This window comes from Mastigoproctus giganteus, chromosome 4 (assembly GCF_048544385.1).
Source record: "Mastigoproctus giganteus isolate SK-2022 chromosome 4, ASM4854438v1, whole genome shotgun sequence".
Lineage (NCBI taxonomy): Eukaryota > Metazoa > Arthropoda > Arachnida > Uropygi > Thelyphonidae > Mastigoproctus > Mastigoproctus giganteus.
Window position 1 is genome coordinate 111,536,714 of NC_143578.1, and position 20,858 is coordinate 111,557,571.

The window sequence follows — 20,858 nt, forward strand, 5'->3', positions numbered from 1 at the left end:
CATATTGCACCGTATATATGTTTTGGCTATAAATTGAGTGTGTTCTGTTGTCGATTTGTTGTTTGCTGGACGAGTTTCTGGAAGAAGAAACCGTGTGATACTATTTCCTCAGACCGACTAACTCAGCCACATTGTGAAAAGGCTCACAAAACTTCCTCGCTTCACCGACGGTATTCAAACTCAGGTCTTTTGTACTCTGAGTTTTAATCCCACGAGGGCTACGTATTGCAAAAAACTAAATTAAATAAACTTGTGTTTATTTAATTTAGTTTTTTTTGTGTTTATTTGATTTTTTTATTAATCTGAAATCGTAAAATATTGTTTAGAAACAGAAATCAATCCTTGATCTATATTTTAAGGTGTTGGGAAATTTATGCCACAACATGTTCAATCTGTTCTCCATGTTTATCAATAATCTGTCACAGTCTGAGTGTGAAGTTGAGAAGAACATGCTCCAACGTTTCCTCGGCACAGAAAAAACTTCATATTCAATCGCCTTCTTCAGAGTAGAGACAGTTCATGGATTCTAACGAAAAACCTTTTTTGAGACAGTCCCAGAGATTAAAATCACAAGGGTTTAAATCGGACATTGGAGGCCAAGCCAGTCCTTTGTCATATACCTCTGGATAACGATTAGAAACCATCCTGTTGTGAAAATTTTCCTCCAGGAACACCAGGACAACTCCGGAGAGTATTCAATGTTGCCAACCAAGTCTGCAAACCTTTCTCTGCAGAGTAATAATGTTGTCTGTACGAAAAAATTGAAGCTTGCGAACCTGCAAAGAAAAGAAGTAGTATAATAAATAAATCACCCTGTAATTTATGTCCTTATTTAAAAGTCCATTGATAGTCAGACCGTGTTGCTTTCGTAAGACTGTCTTAAAATTAGCTTTGCCAGTGCGCAGGATGGAATTAATCCTAATTTAAGAACACACTGACTATTGCGTTGTAGTTTTAGAACTGCAACTGAAAGCATTTTAAGCGAAGGATTAAATTCATCAAGTGTGGCGACGTATAATGATCTTATACTCCAAAAAAATACATTCTAATTTTTTGCTTCACTAATTGGAGTTTATTTTTTGGAAGTCTCCCTTGAAACAATTTTCCTCAAGCAGTTTCACAACGCTGTCTTTTTATAAATTTCTTAAAATTTGCAAGCGATTGCCAGGTAGCCGAATCCAATACTGACTTTGGTAGAGTATTCTACTCTCCAGTTTTTAAAAGCAAAAATCTGTTCTGTCTTTGAGCACGCTTAACAATTGTGCGTATTGCTAAATAAAGATCCAAAGAAAATTAGAATTTTACAAACCTTTAATATATATCTTCCGATTCCACATTTCCTGTATCTTTTCCTGACTGCTATCGTGTTTAGATAGACTACCTTGATCCCAGGAATCCTGCGGAAGAAAGGGGTAATTACACTGACTTCAGTTTCCTTCATGAGCGATTCAAATTTTAATATAATTACTTTAAAGTACATGGATGAAAAACTGCTTTTCAACTCTAATTTCAACGATGTATAAAAGCAAGGTCTCCTCAAAGTATGACTTAAACTTGTTCTGACACGCTCTTTAGAGTATATTTTTCAGGATGCATTTTCTTTTATAGATTTATTTGGGGGGGGGGGGGTGGAGGAGATTTGAGTTATAATCTGTATTCCACTACCTTGCTGTACTTTAAGCGATGGGATATTTGAGATTAAAAATGGCGATCGTGTTTATGGTGAACTTACAAAAAAGAAAAACTTTCATAGCGAGATATATATTAGATTTAGTCGCTTTAGAGTCAGAAACGAACTGGAAGTATCAGTGCGGACATAAAAGTGGGTAACGCTGGAGTGCGCGTGCCTTATCTCACCTGTAGTTTTTATGGAAGGTCGCGGATGCAATAAGCCTGTGTTCTATTCCGACATTCGTTGACTGAAGGGAGTACCTCTCCGCTGCTACGCGTTTCTCCCGCTTTCTTACGGCGACTGCCTTCAAAAAAGCTTCCAAGCCTCTAGAAAAGTCGTCTGGGTCATCTTCCTGTTCCATATCGCTGGAAAGAAAGAAAGTTTTTGTTATTTTTTTTGTCCTGTTGGCCACAAACGAGTCACATTTATGTTTGTTATAAGATAGTGAACTTTTGGTATCTACAAAACTCATGTTAAGAATAAAATGGAGTTATCCCGGGTTAAGTATTTATGCAATCTTTTGTATCATATCAGAAAATGCAGTATACGAAGAATATTAAGCCTGTTCTTAAGCAGCACGTATTTGAAAAGACGAATGACATTTAAAATAAGAAGGAAAAAATTGCAGGAAGTGTAGATCCGTTTATTTTATTTATTATTTCGTGTATTTATGACCTCTTAAATGATATCTAGTTCTTAGCGCGTGAGAAATCGGATCTGCCAACAACTTACATCGTTGAGTAAGAACTATTGAATTCTAGCGCTATCTTAACAAAGAAATAATGATATATATATATATATATATATATTTGAAAAGCTGTGTTGTATCCATAAGAACGAAAGAATGAAGAGAAATATGCCAGTAAATACGGTAAGAGTGTAGAGTGTGTTTAGTGTCAAATGGCACCAGGGGTTTCTAATGGGACCCAACGTTGCCCACATTCCGCACAGAGGAGGCAGACTAGGTACACCAGTATTATAGTTATTTACTCTGGCAGGTCCTGCCAACTAATTTCCTGAGATTTCAGTTGCTAGGACCTTAAAAAAACGAGGTCAGCCAAAAAGGAGTATTAGTTATGCGATTTGATGTCATTAAGTTTTGGGTTCATATAGAACGTGTGCCCAATCCTCACTTTCGCCAGAGGTACAGTGGGGGCCATCGCCCAGTCCCAAAGAGCGCAATCTAGCTTTAAGGGATCCATGGCCTGTCATGGATATAACCATGTGGTATAACCATAGCCACCTGTGGAAAAAACCTTTTGGTAGTAGCACCTTTGGTCTCTTGCTCCCATTCAGTTTGCCATATCTGATGTGTTTTGCAAGGTTTGGGATTATGCCTAAGAAACCCATGGGGATTCCTTTTTAAATATATAATATAGCCCTTTTTTTTTGCAATTTCAGGGTGCAGTGGTAGGGTCCTGGCTAAAACTTGCAGGGCCGGGATACTAACTGTACAGCATGCTCTAGTTATTGTTAATAAGATTGTTCTTTGAATGCTATTTAATTTTGCTCTGTTTCTAACTATGGCTGTACGATGGAACCATACGCCAGCACCATAGATTACAGGTGAAAACACTGCTCTGGAAATGAGTGCCAGGGTTCTGCGCTTGGGACCCCAATTGGCTCGGGGTTCTGGCAATCATTGTTCTTTCTTCCACCACCCTTCTGGTATTACCTTTTACCAATAAGACAAGGTGGTCAGCAAATGCGACCCTGTGTGTAGGGCCTAAATCTTTTGTCAGGCATTCATCGAGCACACAGGTCCAAAAGAATGGACCTATTGCTGAACCCTGTGGGCAACCTTTTGTAACTGGGCGTTTTTCTTGAAACTGCGTGCGAACTACTACACGTCTCTTACCAAGATACGTGTTTATACATAGATATAGATTTTTTGGTACATTTGTCTGGCGGAGTCTTCTGAGGATACTTGGCCACCAGAGGGTGTCAAATGCACCAGTGAAGTCAATAGATATTGCCAGCATGAACTTTTGATCACTATTATTTACTGTTGTTAGGATATAGTGCATGGCATCCTCAGTTGAGGATCCTTGCTTGAAACCAAATTGCTGTTCAGAATTTAGGTTGGCTTTAGTATAATATAAATTAAGTCTATAGAGGAGTAGGCGTTCCATTGTTTTTCCTAGAACAGGCAATAAAGCTATAGGTCTGTATGATTTTGGTTCCGTAGGATTTTTTCCCGGATTCTTTAAGATTAATGTAATTATAGCCAGTTTAAATGCTTGTGGGAACAAACCCTCAGCCAAGCGGTGATTAAATAAGTTCAGTAGAGTATCAGGAGAAATTTCTGCTAACTTTTCAATGGTTCCTATTTCAATTAAGTCAGGTCCAGGGCACTTATTGTTTTTGGTTTTTAAGAGTGCTGCTTGAAGTTCTTCCATGGTGAAGGGTGGTTCTATTGACATATTGCTATAATTTTCGTTGCTGGCCATTATATCACTCTGAGCCTGGGTTAACTCCTGGTTCTCAAACTGGAATAAATTATTTAATATGTTATTTACAGAGTCCGCCCAAGTGTGAGTTGCAGTTCCATCTGCCTTAATTGTAGAGTTCACCACATTACCTCTTGGCTGTTTGTTGGTGACAATCCTGTAGACCACACCCCAAGGGTTGGTGTTACCGGATATCCCCACCAAGGCCCGCTAACATTCCTTCTTTTTTTGTCCTTATTAGAGCAGTATATGAGTTTCTGAGATTCCTATACAAAGTACAAAGTGTGTTTAGGGTCAAACGGCACCAGGAATTTCTCCCATCTCCGCGAGTATTCGCTGTATCGAGGGACAGTACTCTGTCAAGACCAGAGATTTAAAAGTGGTGGATCATGTGTTGTGTAGTATGTTGTGCCCATTGTTCTTCTGGCCTATTGGCCGTCGAGCCCCTGATGGGACCCGACGTTGTCCGTACTATGCCAGGGAGCAGGCTGGCCAGGTGTACCTTGAAATTTATTATACTCTGGCAGGTCCCGCCGCCTAATTTCCTGGGATTTCAGTGGCTGGGTCCTAAAAAAAAAAAAAAAAAAAAAAAGATAAAAAGAAAAAAGAAAAAGTGGTATTGCAAGATCGCTATTAAGAGATAGTCTGTGGGGTTTGTTCGCCGAAATGGCCATGGGGAGCTAAGATGACAAGTTCTAGAGGCCTAATGAGGCGGGCAATAATTTTGGTGTTTATTTAAATTTGGATGCGTGGGGCTTTCGCGGTGTATAGTCAAGAGAAGGGTAGGGAGACTGAATATGGGCACATGCAGCCCAAGATGTGCAGTAGTTGGTTAGTTTTGTTGCTGTTATATTTGGATTCCGAATCAATATGCAGGCCCAGGGTGTTTCTCTGGTATCCTGCACTATCTTATAGGCCACAAGGTAACCCCTGACCTCCTTGCGATATGCATGTGGCTCCTGGATGAGGAATATGTCGATATTTGCCTCGTTCGCCTTCTTTGTGAGCTGCGCCGCTACTATTTTGGACCGTTGTGTGTTCAGTTGTATGAATTTTACCTTGTTGATGTTATAGGATTTAGGGCGTGTGGCCATAATCTAGTCTCATTCGGAAAGTTCTCTTTGCTTTACAGTACACTGGACATTCGCTGTCCCTAATTGAGTGCTCTGCTGGTAACTTATGGAATTTGCAATTTACACAGGTCGGAGGCTTGTCTTTATTCGGACACATGTTGTAGTCGTGGCCATGTTTTGCACATTGGCCACAAGTGAGTTGGGTTTGGGCACAGGTATGAGTGGTATGCCCAAATCGGCAACATCGGAAACACTTAGGGACAGCTACGCGCTCCCTAAAGCGGTGACTGCCCCCGTTTATAAACACTCTGACGGTCTGGCTAAGCGTGCCCCATGCCGCTGGTGACAACTCAACGACCAGTGGTAAGTATTTCCTGTTCTGTCTTTCGTCTTGAATTTGGGAAGTCTGTCTTGGGAATGATCCAGTTGGATGGTTTTTTCAGAATGTACTTAATATACTTTCGGCAGAAAAAAAAAAAAAATAATAATCGCATATGCAAATTATCTCATACATTATTTTATAGGAAGGACTTGGAATATTTTATTAATGTGCACTGGCTTTTGAAGAGAGATTTAATGTAGGTTGAACAGAGGCGAAAAGAAATATCCATCTTTTTCTTAGTCTCCCCGTCTACTAAGCGATTTTATAAGTCGGCCGTGAATTACAAAGCTGGCTGAATAAATGGAAATTTCTCTCGAATATAAAACGTTTGCGCACGTTGAGCTGCACAGTTTCTGTTGGCCACGTCTTTCTGTTAATATTTCATCCGAAAATTGTCAAAAAATCCAACGTATTGCGTAATATTAAACGATACAATATTAAAATCCACTACGCATTATATTGAAAAAAAGCGCCGAATTTTTAATGGGTGAGTTGCTGCGAAGAGGTGATAAATCAATAATCGCTGACGTGTGTAAACGTAGATATTACGTTGACGGTAGAGGTGATTATAATTAACATTCCTACCGGCGTAGGCCCTATTATTGCATAGCGACGGAAAACCCAATTTGTCTCGTTTCATTGAATAAACCGTGCAGCATTTAACTTTCTCTGTCACTTCCACTCCGCACGTGGCTTAGAAACCTTTGAACGACTAGCACGCGTTTATTCTGCGTTCTCGTGCACGCGTCAAGTTTCCCCAGTAATGACAAGCACGTATGTTACATTCATTAAACGTTGGCCATGCACGTACTTAGACGTATCGCGTGCGGGTGATTTATTGCCAACCAAGAGAACCTATTTTATTCTTCTATGGAAATATATATATGCTGTTTTCTTTCGTTAGCGTGAATGTTTAATAGGTAGTAAAATGTGAGTTGGATTTTTTTTTTTAAATGTTCTCACATTATGGTATATTAGTTTATGTCAAATATTGCTGCCTATTTACGTTGGTTCCAGACTTGCAGTTAGTGATCAATAATGTACCGGATTGTGATACTGGTTCAAAATAATATATCTAGAAATTTTTCATTTCGGAAACTATGCCTCCGGAAATCTCCCCCCCCCCCAAGAATTCTTGCTGCTTTTCTATATAATAAATATATAAAGAACAATGGGCTCAGAGAGACTCCACTAATAGCGTTAGTCCAAGAGGGGTGCCCATTAATAACCATCCTCTTGTCTCGACCATCCCCTTTATCCATTGAAACTTCTCCCTAATGCCACACTGCTCCAATTTGTACAGCAGTCTTTTAAGTGGAACTGTATCAAAAGACTTTCTAAATCTTAAATGGATATCTTTCGTGTGCCTTGTTTAGAGACATAATTTCAGTTTATATTTTTATAGGAATATATAAAAACAATTAGTACATTTTAATTTTAAAAAAAGAAGTTATTGTTTATTTTATCTTTTCGTTGCCTAACAACACTTTGTTCCCCGAAATAATTGGGTTCATACCCCTAATGTAGAAGAATTTCAGGAAGGACAGAAGCACATTGGAACTGATCGCATAATCACCCACCAGTATACACTTGGATGAAAAATATCTATTGACTTGTTGGGAGAGTATTGTGTCGGTTTATTTTTTGTCTTCCCAAGTGAGGATGGAGATGAAGTTGGTTCCGGACCCTTATCTTTTGTGAATTATTCTTCTGTGAACAGGACCATAGTCGGAAACCTACAGTAGTTGTACAAAGATGAATTTGTGATTGGCAGACTCGTCCGGAGGATTATCAATTACCACTGTTTGCACTCTTGCACGTGATAGGGATACAGATGCCAATCCTGGAAGATCCATCACATGCGAGACGCCACAGTATGTGCTGTCACTCTTTGTGCACGCAATACGCGAACACGTGCGATTCCCATCTCCATTAGCACTGCACGTGCGCGGCCTCGATCGACATCAGCTGAAATGACACGTAGTCGGAGATCCACACTAAAAACGGGATTTTTTGTGTGTTAATTAGGATTCCCTCTGTATATAGCGCGTCCTGTTCCGTATTCCAACGGCTGTTTGAGGATCAGATGCGTGTCAGCATGCTCTTCTAGCATATACACTGTCTGCATCACGACTGTCACTGTTGTATTTCGATACATAGATTCTGCGTTTGAAAAAGAGCAGTGACAGTCGCGAGTCCATCTTGTGAATTGTTGACACGTTCCAGGAAGTTCCACAGGCTGTTTGAAACATAATTAAAAACCAGTGGGGAAGGCATAGCCGACAGTCTATGAAGACCTTTGCTTTTCTCGGCGTTAAAAGTGATATTTCTGAAAAAGTTTAAACGTTGTGCTGAAGTCAGAGAAGAATAGTCTCTTCCATTATACATTATTCTGCAACTATCTCGTCTTTCGGATTCATCTCTATATTAATCGCCTCGTATCGTCATCTCCAGGCAACGAAAATTAATTTGAGCAGAATCTCCGAGCATGAAGCTCACTTCGTTGCATTAAAATCCGAGTAATCTCTAGAATTAATTAATCTATTGTTTAAATGGCATGTTTCATAGGAAATGAGAGCGCTAGATCTGATCAAATGGGGCACATTCTGCCGGTTTTAAAAAAAAATAATCGCCATTTATTCGCTTTTGAATGCAGAAATTTATTTCTGTGTTCACAGTAGGTTATCAGTCTCTTTTAAAGAAACTGATAACCTACAGTGACATTTCGTTGTATATTTTTAAACCATTTCTGCAGTTTGCGAAATGCTGTTCTGTTCCAACCGATTACCGAGTCGCTTGGAGCAGCAGTGGAAATCGGTTGGAAATGTTATAAATGAAATCCGTTTGTGACATTGTGAACGTAGTTGACAATGTTACAAATAGATTTCAACGCTTCTGCGACGCTCAACAGGTTCCAGTTGAGAGTTAGTTGGTCGCGGGATATTCTGATGGCATCCATTACGAAATATTCTGAACTTGAACATCTCTAACGAACCAGATGGTATTATAGGACTGACAGTTCAGGAGCGATCAGGGAGTTCTAAGTTGTATGGTGAGGGAGAGGTAGCAGTTAAGGCAAAGAATGAGTTATAATTTCAAGAAAAGAAGAGACTATGGCAGTTTAAGAGGCGCTACATGGGCTCTGTCAACTGGGCCGTGCTAACTGTACAATCATTAGAATTATCGAATCTTTGAAGCAGTAGTCGCAGATGCCATGGATGTATATACACACACAATCATTCCGAAAATGTGGCAAAGGGAAGTTGCTAAGATCTATGAATATGGAGCTGGCCACTCAAATAGAGCAGAAAGGATAGAATGGGAAGTTAGAGCAACGAAAGATTGGCAAAAGTATGGGAAATCGCTGTCTAAGTGAGCAAAGAACGCGCGCAAGGAGTTTTTCATGAATAAGAATGCGAATGAGAAGAAAGAAAATCAGATCGGACCCTTACTAACAGGTATCGAAAAGTCTACGATAAATTGAAAGGTATTGCATCCATCTTTATGGATGAAAGACCCTTCTTGGCGAGGAGAGGCTATGCGAGCGAGGCGGAACAGTATGAATTAATAAATATAAAACATTGAAAGTTTTTTTAATTATCTAAAAATTAAAGTGTACTTTTCTCTTTAAATCTTCAAGATACATAAAATAGTAATTTATTAAAAACAATATAACTCTATTTGAAATCGCAAACTGGGAGTGGGGAGAAAGAAACCAAGCTTACCTGTCAGAATCTGATAAGTCGGATGGGTCACTAAATATGTCTGAAAAAGGCGAATCCCCGTGCGCGTCTGTCTCACTTCTCATCCCGTCACTAAATGACGTAGTTTTTGGAAGGTTGTTTTTATTTTCTAAATATTCTTGCAGCGGAAGGAGGTCATCATTTGGCCTGTTCCTGAGAAGGAAGGGGAAAGTTTCATTTGTATAATCAACTGCGTAAGATACTTTGAAAAATGTTAAAGTGACAACATCAGGTACGGACACAATTTTTATAAATATAAAAATAATTTTCATATTTATAAAAATTATATAATTTTTTTGTAAATTTAAAAATATATATAAAATTTAATTAATAAGCAAATCAGTCGCTTTCAAAAGATTGTGGTAATGACCGATTTGATCTTAAAATTACTGAACCCCATTATGGGACCTATCAGGACCTTTAAGTCCCGTCCGACGATACAAGGTTTTTAAGAAAATGTAGTATATTTTAATCGTTGTAACCTTGTCTACTAATCGCTTAGTTGGCTTTGGCTTCTCTGGGTATTTTTCATATAATAACTCACATGCCTTCTCTGTTTTTCCAGACACATTTGGCATCTTCCTGATTGCTTTACTAGAGCGATCGTGTTGTTGTATTTTCTGAAATAGTGAAATCTGTTTAAAAATGCGCTTATCTTTCAGAATATAAAGTATTTCCTTGTGGTTCCAGACTTCTCGGTCCCTGTACTTACATCAATATGTAGAACACAATTGTAACTACGCTTTTCTTGCCTTTTCTTAGGAAAAATACTTTTTTTCGTGCAAGTCGACTTTCTATTGATAGCATCGATAGCTTCTTTCTCATCGTTGACCTCCTGCTGTTCCTTATGAGAGAAATTCCGCAGAAATTGCAATCTGCCTCGGCAGTAGTCATCGATAAAACACTGAGAACGTCCGAGTGTTATACCAATTTTCTCAAACACTAACTGTAATTTCTTGTAGATTTCTTCAAGACGCATCATCGATCGAAATACTTTAAGGAGTGTACTTCCAGCACTTCCCAGTGTTTTTTTTTTTAAATCCAGTATTTATTTAAACATATCAAGAGATATTCAAATACACTGATATAATTTTCAGCCAATCAGTAGCATATTTCAACAAGGAGTCGTGAATTTTCTTCAAGAGGGATAAAAAAAAAAGGATATTTTTTATTTATCCCATAGTTAGTGTAGGCTTAGAGAATAGATATATTCTCTAAGCCTACAATTAGAGAATAGATATATTCTCTAATTGTAGAAGAAGGTACAGTAAGGCACGAGTCATTCAGTGACGATAGACAAGTCAGATTGGTAGGTTCAAGAGGTTACATAAGAGAAGCCAAAGTTGAACATTAATTACGGATACGTGTTGGGAATTAAATGTCGTGAATTCACAAGACAGTAGTTTCTTTGGAAAGGGCAATTAATGTTAGAGTTATCTGCCAGCCACATCAGGGAGTCCTAGAGCCGCAACATCACCCTGTTGCGGCTCTAGGAACTGAGGTGAGTTTCACTCTCAAGCCTGCAGCTGATAGTCGTTTTTAGAATCCTTAGCATATATGCATAATGCGCGTACTGTATTCATCCTGCCCTCTAGCATCTAACAACTCGACTCCCAGTGGACGGATTTTCATGACATTTTATATTTGAGCCTTTTAAACAGATTTGTCGAGCCACCGCAAATTTCATTAAAATAGGACCAATAGAACTCGAGCAGTTATTAATTTTTTATACATATCACATAAGCTGTCCATATCGTAGCTGAAACACTAGATATGTTTGTTGTTGTGTGCTGATTGGAGGAATTAATGGACAATATGGCTGATGCGCAGAAACGAAATGTTCTCGTTTTAAACACTGCGCATACGAAAGTCATTGCTCTCTGAATAGCACATTTTTTGTTATCAGTTTAATTAATTTATAAAAATAATTAAGTATTGCTGTTTACATGTTATATTAGTCATAGCAGAAACGTGAAATACTTGTATATTTCAATTATTATTGAAATTTAGGACTGTATAAGTAATCTTGATGTAAGTATTTAATGTTGAGCTCACACTACGTCATGTACGTGTTGTACGTGATTATGCACGTGTTGCTATTTGTTTATTTTATTAAATCACAGAAGATCAGTGAAACACGGGTTGCATTTCGATTTTTAGTAAAAATAGGAGGAAATAGATAAAGTATTATAATATGTTGAGTGAATATTGAATTACGTCCAATTAATCATTAATTGGTAATAAGATAATTAGTTATATATTATTCACCTATATTAGTAATTATTTATATAATTTTCACTTATATCGGTAACAGAAAAGGAAAATAATAAATTAATTTAAGAAAAACATCAAACGCCCTGAAAAATTTGAAAAACTGTCAAACATCTTACTTAGGTATCCAAGGCCTCCACTCGTTTTGAGGAGGAGACAGCCTAGAATTATCGGTTTGCTCTTTTCCGGAACTCACACTACCTTCGTATCCATGAATCTTGTGTCTCTCAGCTTCACGTGAGCTGCTCGCCACAGTGTTATCTTCTGCCTGCACATTCAGCGGATTATTATTGATTTCTGTAAGGAAAGATTTCACCTTAAGAGATGACAGGTGGAAATATGACGCATTAAGAATACATTAGTGTCACATCACAAACGTACATTCAGTAATACGCACGCTACCTTATGCTACATAAATTTTTCGGAAGAAATCTGTGCTGGGTGTTGCCAAACAAACTTGCAGAAAGTCCGCTTGCACTTCTCGGTCATAAAACGTGTACCCTTTCCCTGTAAAGCACGCTGCCCTTCATGGAGGAATTACGCCACCGCAAGCGTTAGCTTACTTCATGCGGGAACGTCCCTCGTGATATTATTCCCTTTCTCGGACATGTTCGTGTAATGCTGTAAAGTAAGGCGAATCATTGGCCTAGTTTCGAGCTTTTGAATTTAAATTATTCAGAAGTGCTTGATGAATATTGTTAAAGATTAAAATGGGTGTCCGTCTATTTCGCATAGGCTTTAAAATATTGATTTACGATATATTTAATGGAGGAGAATGTTGCTCCAGATTCAAAGTACATGATATTTTTGGATCCATGTTGAAGACCAAGTTACGCTGAAATTTAATATCGCCTTTAGTTTCATTCTGTTTCGAGGCTAAAATTAACTATTCCAGTAGTTAATTTTAGCCATAATCTCCTAAAAATCACATTTCAGTCCAAAAGAAAGGGGTTTCCTTCAAGTATACAGGTCTAAGATTCTTGGATTATTACTCAAAATTCGAGTTTTCGTTAAATTAAGCATATCTAAAAATGTGGGGTTTACTGTGTACGTATCTGAGACAATAACTATTCTCAATTATGACTTTCTTAAAGTCATCTCATGAAAATGGCCAGAAAAATTGACGAGTGAGTTTCTTTGGACTAAACCACTCCGGACCATAAGCCATATAATATTCAAGTTGCGTAAAGTATCCTTTATAATTTTCATTTATATACACTGAGTTGGCGTTGTATTAGCAACACCTCCCCTAATACCTTGTGGGACCACCTTTTTTTTTTCCCCATAAGACAGTCCATTCAGGGCTTGGCATGGATTCCGAAAGGTGTTTCAGGGTGTCCTGTAGCAGTGCTACTAACGCGTTACACAATGTTTCCAATAATGCTCGCACATTGTCAGGCTGATGGTCGTAGCATCGAATGTCCTTTCCCAGTAGGTTCAAACATACTCAATAGGGTTGAGATCGGATGAGTTGGGTGGCCATTTGAGGACGAATAATTCATTTTCATGTTCCTGAAACCAGTTAGCAGCTTGCTAGGCATTGTGGCTTGGAGCCTTGTCTTATTAATAGATGCCGGAGTTGTCTGGATACACTGTCATCATGACGGGATGTATCTGGTCTGAAACAATAGCTGTTGATTAAACGGTGATCCGTGGAATCACAACATGCCACAACAACAGTCCCAAAATTTAAAACCACCACCTCCAGGCTGTCGAATGCCACCAGTGCATCCAAGTGCCCTGGCCTCTTGTCGCTTTCTCCAAATGCTGATACTCCCATCAGCATGATTGAGCTGAAAACGGGATTCAACAGACCAGGCGATACGTTTCCATATTTCGGTGGTCCAGTGTTGGCTCTGACATGCCTATGCAAGGTGCAATTTCTTGTGTCTCGCAGTGAACACGGCCGTCGACTGCCATAGCCTACGGTTGTTAAGCTGCGACACTGGGCTGCGTCATTGCTGTATTACGAGAAGAGACACACGACGCTCACCACGGGCATCGACTACACATGGCTGAGTGTTCGACCGCTGTTGAGCCAGTAGCGATTGAGTCCAGACACCACAGAACGGGAGCACTTAACCAAGTTGGCTGTTGTCGAGATATTGGCATCTGTGCGTCTTGTCCCCACAATCATTCCAAGTTCGAAGTCGGAAAGATCTCGCCCCGACCCATTCTTCCTCGCAGGCCCTCAAAAACTGATCGCCACTACAACCTTATATCAGCTACTCCCATGTTGAGCCTTCACCAGCGTCACAGACCAGTCCATTCCTACACAAGGGGGTTGCTAAGGCGAAGCCGACTCATTGTATTTCATTAGCTTAGAATTATCATTCTGATAAGTTGTGGTATTTAAAGTTCATTGATAATAGTATACGAATTTCAATATTTTATGCAATTAAGAGATATTAATGTATAGTATTCCGGTCTTCCAGATCTGATTGCGTATACTTTGCTCAACCCTTCTACGGTTTTAATTAGTGTACGTCCACTGTGAGGTCATGGTTTATGGAGCAGAAGAACCTTTGAAGTGAGGCGAGTAACCTCGCACCATTTAAGATAACGATTGGTGGAAAAGGTAAGTCCCGAATAGCAATTAGAATTTATTATACAGCTTATGCTGTTCTGCCATTGCTCTATGCGAATTTCATGGAGCGATTTTGAGAAATATTAAATGTAAAACGTATAGCTATAAATTTATCGAGCTATTCCGATTCTACCATGGAATGAAATATACATGAGCTCAAAGTTGATCTGTATTCAAAAGGGAATTGGGTAATTAATGATCATAGGAGCATTTCTAATACGATAATTACATCGATCATAATTTTGTTGCTTTGTTTTTTGAAATTTTCACCGAAGCGAAAGGTTATTAAACGCAAAAGCACATTTGAGTTTAGTAGCTGCGTGTTCATATAATGTTCATCGAGCTAAAATTAAAAAAAAAAGAGGTTGTTTATTGGATTAATTAACGCTAGGAATATTTTATCAAAAAAATTAAATCGCATTTTACCTGCTACGGATTCTTCCCTTGACCTTGCGGTTAAGCTGCTGGGCGTTTGTCCTTCCCACTCATTAAGGATTTCTGCAAAAGAAATATATTGAGTCAATTCTTTCTGCTGTTGTCACCTACGAAACAGAAATCCCGCGTTTAGTACCTTCCTCCTCCTCCTCCTTCTGACGTCTGAAATAAAAGAATCGTTAATTACCACTTTAAAGATTCATTTGGATTTAATTACAAGAAATCCTTCCTCGATCGAAAAATAGGACCGTGGACACTGCCGGCCCTTTATCCTATGTGTCGTAATTCGAAGTGTCGTATATGTCATTAGAAGTTGTAGTGAGAATTGAAATAGATAATTGTTAAAGGCGCACTTAAAATATTGCTAGGTGTTGCAGTAATTGGCGTTTGATCGAAATATGGTTGCTTAATTTTGTAAGTGAATGTTACACTAATGGTTTTTCAAAATGAACTGCCATTCCTAAACGAAATTAATGTCAAGTGATGTGAAAAGAACAGCAAAACACATAATTAAGGAGATCAAAACAGTGCTCCAATTAAAATAATTTTAAAAAATGGAATATAAGATTTACAGAATTTTTTCACGTGGAATAGAATCAATGAAATGAGGTTTATTTGTTGGACTGAATCTTAATATTCTCTCACGGATATAATGTTAATTTACATGTTCTGTGTTTTAAAGTAACTTTAATTAAGGGAATTTTTCTTCTTTGCCTATGGTTTTGCATCTACAAAGATAAATCGCATTCGAAAAGTCTCAACCAGGAATCGAGTTTGTGATATTAACATTTAAATGAGTTAATTTTAAAGGCGAAATTGAATAATAATTGTTGACTTTGTACAAATGACTAACCGAGTTTGTAAATCAGGATATTCTAAGCACAACAATAACAGTGGATAAGTTTCATGAGTGTTTTTATTACTTCAGGTATACGTGATCAAATTCAAACGTAGCATTTTTTTTTTATATTTGACAGAAAATTTGACCAAAATATAAATCAGGGATATAAATCAAAAAAGCACTTCGCCCGGGGAGGGAATTTGCTTATTAAATAAACTAACCACTGAATGTTAAACAGAAACTTTATTTTTGACCCTTGTAACCAACCTCCACCGCATTCTGGATCCACTTAGATAACATAAACAACTCGATTACAGAACCTGGAACCTCCGGGTAAACTAAAATTACTGCTTTGCATATATGTTGTAGAGCATCTACGTTTGTGTTTGGATGGGATCAGTACTAGTAGCGGTCCAACTCAGGGACGGGCACGACGAGCAATTTTCTTGTTGATGCTGTTTACTGGTAGTTAATTGGCCAGTTTAACAACACTTCAACGTTCCCTACATAGACTACTATTCAAGATTCACCACACTGACGACTACTTAATGATCTGTTTCCATCGCAGAATAACATGGCAGAGATGAACTTGCATTCGAGAGCCTCCCTACATAAGATACTATCCTACAACACTGTTGTGGAATACACAAATGTGTATTAACTCTTAATATTCATGACACGAATTCTGAAATATGTCTGAGTACAGCAGACTTTTCAAAAAAAGTTTTTTTTTACCGAATTAAATCATTAATTAACTCAGAGGCTAACATAGAGTTGTCAAGTTACTTTTCGTTTGTACTATGGTTTAAGAAATAAAAGTATGCATAAAATACGTTGAATGACTTTTATGAATGTTTCCGAATACATGTTTAAAATTATAAAGGTCATTCTGAAATTTAAAAACGAGAACAAAGCTCACTGCCATCAGCATGTACTTAATCAACAAATGACTTCAGTTTTGTGCATGTGCCACATCGCCAAATACCCTATACAATTAGCATCCATCATAAATGCCACCCAGGATTGATGAGCATGGAGACCAGAGTGTAATTGATTTTACCATAATGAATTTCCCTTCTCGGTTTGTGTTACAAAAGAAACTGTTGTCACACTCTTCGATCATTTCCCAGCAACTAATAGGTCTACAGAATATCGCTACACGCATGCTTCTGCATTCCATTAAAATACTGACTTATTATCTCGATAGTCGGTTTTATAATATTAAAAAAGAATCGAGGTATTGGAATACTGGCTCGTAATTTTAAAAACTAACGCTGTCAAAACTAAAATTTTACAATTAATGTAAAAATGAAATCCTTCTACTTTATTGAAATACTTTCCACCGCATAAGAAGAAAGAAAAAAATCTGTCCTTCAATATAACGTGCCGAAGACTGCTAACTAATGCACCTATCGGACTGGCAACATTGGATAATGGTTTTGTGCTGTTAAACTACGTAATAAATTTGACGTTGACATGGATACTTTCTGTTTTCTTTCTAGAGCATATTGCCAAGATTTTTTGTGATGCGCCGATTTGGCAATAAATGTTAATAACAAATTCTGCTCGTATAAGAAGGGAATTTTGAAATTTTCAAATCGCTTTTTTTGTTTAAGTATTAATTAATATTAGTATTAATTATCTATTAGTATTAATATATACTACATGTAATATTCTATGTTTTTAAATTGGTGGCGTAATATTGATAAAATTCCACATATTTTTATAAAAATCCACACAATAAATGCAATAAAATGTATTATTACAGCGTTTAATGCTTTTCTTGCATAGTACAACACTTTTTCGAACATTCGAAGACATATATATATATATATATATTTTTTTTTTTTTTTTTTTTTTTTTTGTGAAAATCCATCCACTAGGAGTCGGGTTATTACATGCGGACGGACATACTGAAGACAATGGACGCTTTCTGCACATATGCTAATGAGCCTAATAATTGAAGAATATTTTAACATCGATGGATAAATTCCATTAAGCCCACATTATTTAAACATAATTTACGAAGTTTATTGCTAGGCGATGTCCAGATCGCTAATTCAACATTAAGAACTAACAACGTATAGTGTATATTCGACAATATTTCTTTATAAAACCTCATTATTTTATTTTATTAAATTTTAAAATGCCGAAATTCTTTATCGATGACCCTGTACTTATTTTCTAAGTTTTCTTTTTCGTTTTAATCATGTTTTTAATGCGATCGCTAATCTTTCTTTACGAGTTTACTTTAAAGATTACGAATAGGATAGAAATTGTTTGCTAATTCGAAGTGGAAAAAAAAATTCCAATGGTTTATTAGCATTAAAACTACTACATTCTTCTAATCAATACTGTGCACACAACAGAATATAAATTTGAGGCAATGTTATTGGGTAGGAATAAGTCGAAAAGAAAATATTTTTTCAAAAGTTGAAGAATATAGACATTGTGAAGGCATTGCGGAATTGGTTGAAGATGTAACTTTAATGCGTCTACCCACGAATGTACTCAGAAATGGTTTAATAATAGAAACAAATTGTGTGAAATATCGCTAGATGTGGAGATTTTTATTAAATTTGTTGACGTTTCTGATATATACTGATGGTTAAGAAAGGAAAGTTCTTCGGCGTCGTTCACTAATAAGTGAGTGACGACATCGTTGCTTTGGCATCATCATAAAGTATTTTTTTTTATTTGCTCATCCTGTTTTTATCATGTTTTTCTTTCGTTCTGTTTTTTTAGTCCCAAATTCCAGAAATTTTTCTTAGTGAAGTGATTTTTAAGCAAATGCGTTCCTGTTTCATAATACATTGACGAAGTTGACCATAAAAGAAACAGCAACAAAAATAAATACCGTATTTTTCCGCCCATAAGACGCACTTTTTGGAAAATGTTGTTTAAAATTTTTCTGCTTCTTATGGTCCGATGGTATACTGCGTGCGTGCGATTTTTTTTCTTATATCAGACTATATATTATTTTTGTTTAGCGTATGCGAATGAAGATTTACATATACCTCAAAAGAACCCATCCTTTATTTCCAAGAAAAGATCAATAATACTCTACCTCTTATAAAAAAAAAAAAAACCGAAGTCGTTCAAGAAATGTAGAATCGGCAATATGCCCTGAATGGTACTAAAGATGACGCCCTCTTTGAAGAAAGTAAAGTTGTATCGTAACATCGACAATGATAATTGTAATAGTAGCCAATTTTTGTGATTCTATGACTAGTAAATTCGTTTTACATGTATATTTTTTTTCAGTAAGCACACGAATCTCGTGTTTCTGATATATGCAATAAAAATATATATTTTTACCACAGTTTGCCTTCTTAAACCTGGATGCATCTTATAGTTCGAAAAATACGGTAAATAAAAATAAAATACATTAATGCAATACTCGTAAAATATTCATTTATTTTAGTACTGCATTAATTTACTAAAACTTAGAAAAGAATAACGCTACTGTACCACAAATAGAAATGCTGACGCACACAGCCAGCCCAACACCTTGCTGACACGACAAAATAGAGCCAGACATACACGAATAATTAAAGTTGTATGACATTATTATGCACTTTTAATAATTTCACAAGCGAATTGCATGACGCAATCTTATACAGATTGACAAACAGTGAAAATAATAAGTGCACTCGCTATTTCTGGCTTATATGAGAGGAATTCATATATGAACAACAGTTTGTTTAATAAAATTTGATTGGCATTAAGCATCTGTAATAAAAGATTGTTACTCCTCAAGATAAATACAGCTGTCATTTTCTATTAATTTATTTGGTTAAATACTGTATGTGATTTACGTAGTAATAATAGTGAATTCTTATATAATGTGACTGTGGAAACTATTCAGTATTTTTTTTGCAAAATTATTAAAGACATCAATGAGATTTAATAGCTGAAAAATATGTCATTTCAATTCTGGCAACAAGTTCAGTTAAAATTGATTTTTTTTTTTTTTTTTTTTTTTTTTGGCATGACGCCAACTTTTGTTGAATTGTAGCGTGCGCTTGCGTGTGAGGGCATAAAGAAAGGTTAGAAAAATGTCATCGTCTCATAATGGGATTATTTAAATTTCGGACGTTGCAACGAAATGTGCCCTTAATCGTGGGGGAGAATCTCGTGATATGACAATGTCCCGAGGTCACTGAACTGAGATTTCAGTTGGACTGTTTGTGTAGCACAAAAGCAAGTCGTGCCGGCCATAATGCGTGAGTGGCTAGCGTCTTTAAATCGCCTTTTTTTTCCCATCAGTAGTTCTGTGGGATGACTTCAGGAATTTCCCTATGAAAAAGCTCATAAAATCTCAGAAGAGTTCTTTTGGCTATCGGCAAAACACCAAAGCTTATTTAAGCAGAAGAGGTAGTTAGCTACTAGAGCACGGAGGCCCCATTAACCGAGCAGATAATTATAAAATTTTCCCATTCGCGTAGCACGAACACGTGGCCCTTTTTCCACGATGCACTTAAGGAGTTCTCAGGGCCATCTCTACAAATATAGTTTAGATTTGGATAAAACAGGTATATAATACGCATGTTTATATCTTTTTATATTTCATTTACAACGCGATGATGATTCTTTCTGTACAATCGCCAACGGTTGAAAAACTTCTCAAAAACCCTCGTCAAAATCACCTTATACCTACGTCTCAGATGTATTTTGTCATAAACCTGTCAGCTGTCTGATAGAGCTGAGGTCGTTTTGCACAAGATGATGTACAGCTCCATTTCATGGAGGAAAGACACCTTCGTAGATATGCCTTAAAGCCTTGCCATCATCAGTCAAGAGAATTCGCATTTTCTATTGGTCCTCCCATTCCTTGGAGAGCATGCCGCACAGCCTATCTATCCTTCTATTTATGAGGATGCTTCGCATCATCACAGGAAACAATATCTCACTCTAGTAATAGCCGGCGTGGAGTAGTGTGCCATGGAGAAGACAAATGATAGGTAATGTTATTGCGAGAACTGTTGACCCTTCCGAAGACAGGTTGTATAATGGCCGCACAAAATGGGCATTTGGGAGACACGTGGGTCACTGTCACTTCGATCGCTTGCATTACTGGAATAGGACGCCTGTATATTGGACACATGAGTGGGATAAAGGATTCTAGAAGGACTACACAGTCTCTAATATGCTTCTGAAATGTTTTGTGTACTGCGAGGACAAAGTTAGTCTTAAATGCAGAAGTATATCATGAGAAGGTGAAATACTTACTATAATTTAAAAGTATAAATTGATCTCAAGGGCATTGCGACTTTTAGATTATTAAACGCCATAAAAATACACCGCACAATTTTACTTTCAGTTGACAAGAAATTGTCTTTTGGGAGATTTCCTGAGATGGTTGGCTGCAGGAATATTTAAGCAGAACGGGCGCAGACCGAGG

General features: G+C 37.3%; 1 protein-coding gene across 1 annotated transcript in view; it reads right to left on the reverse strand.

Annotated features, from left to right (window-relative positions):
- Window positions 1–20,858, reverse strand: part of LOC150086994 (uncharacterized) — a 112,686-nt gene that overhangs the window by 22,291 nt on the left and 69,537 nt on the right. The window contains exons 3-7 of the mRNA XM_090371733.1: window positions 14,605–14,676; window positions 11,711–11,888; window positions 9,303–9,473; window positions 1,858–2,037; window positions 1,310–1,397 (exon numbers count right to left, since the gene is read on the reverse strand). Of these exons, the coding sequence (XP_090227859.1) occupies window positions 1,310–1,397; window positions 1,858–2,037; window positions 9,303–9,473; window positions 11,711–11,888; window positions 14,605–14,676 (689 nt within the window). The remainder of the gene's footprint in view (window positions 1–1,309; window positions 1,398–1,857; window positions 2,038–9,302; window positions 9,474–11,710; window positions 11,889–14,604; window positions 14,677–20,858) is intronic.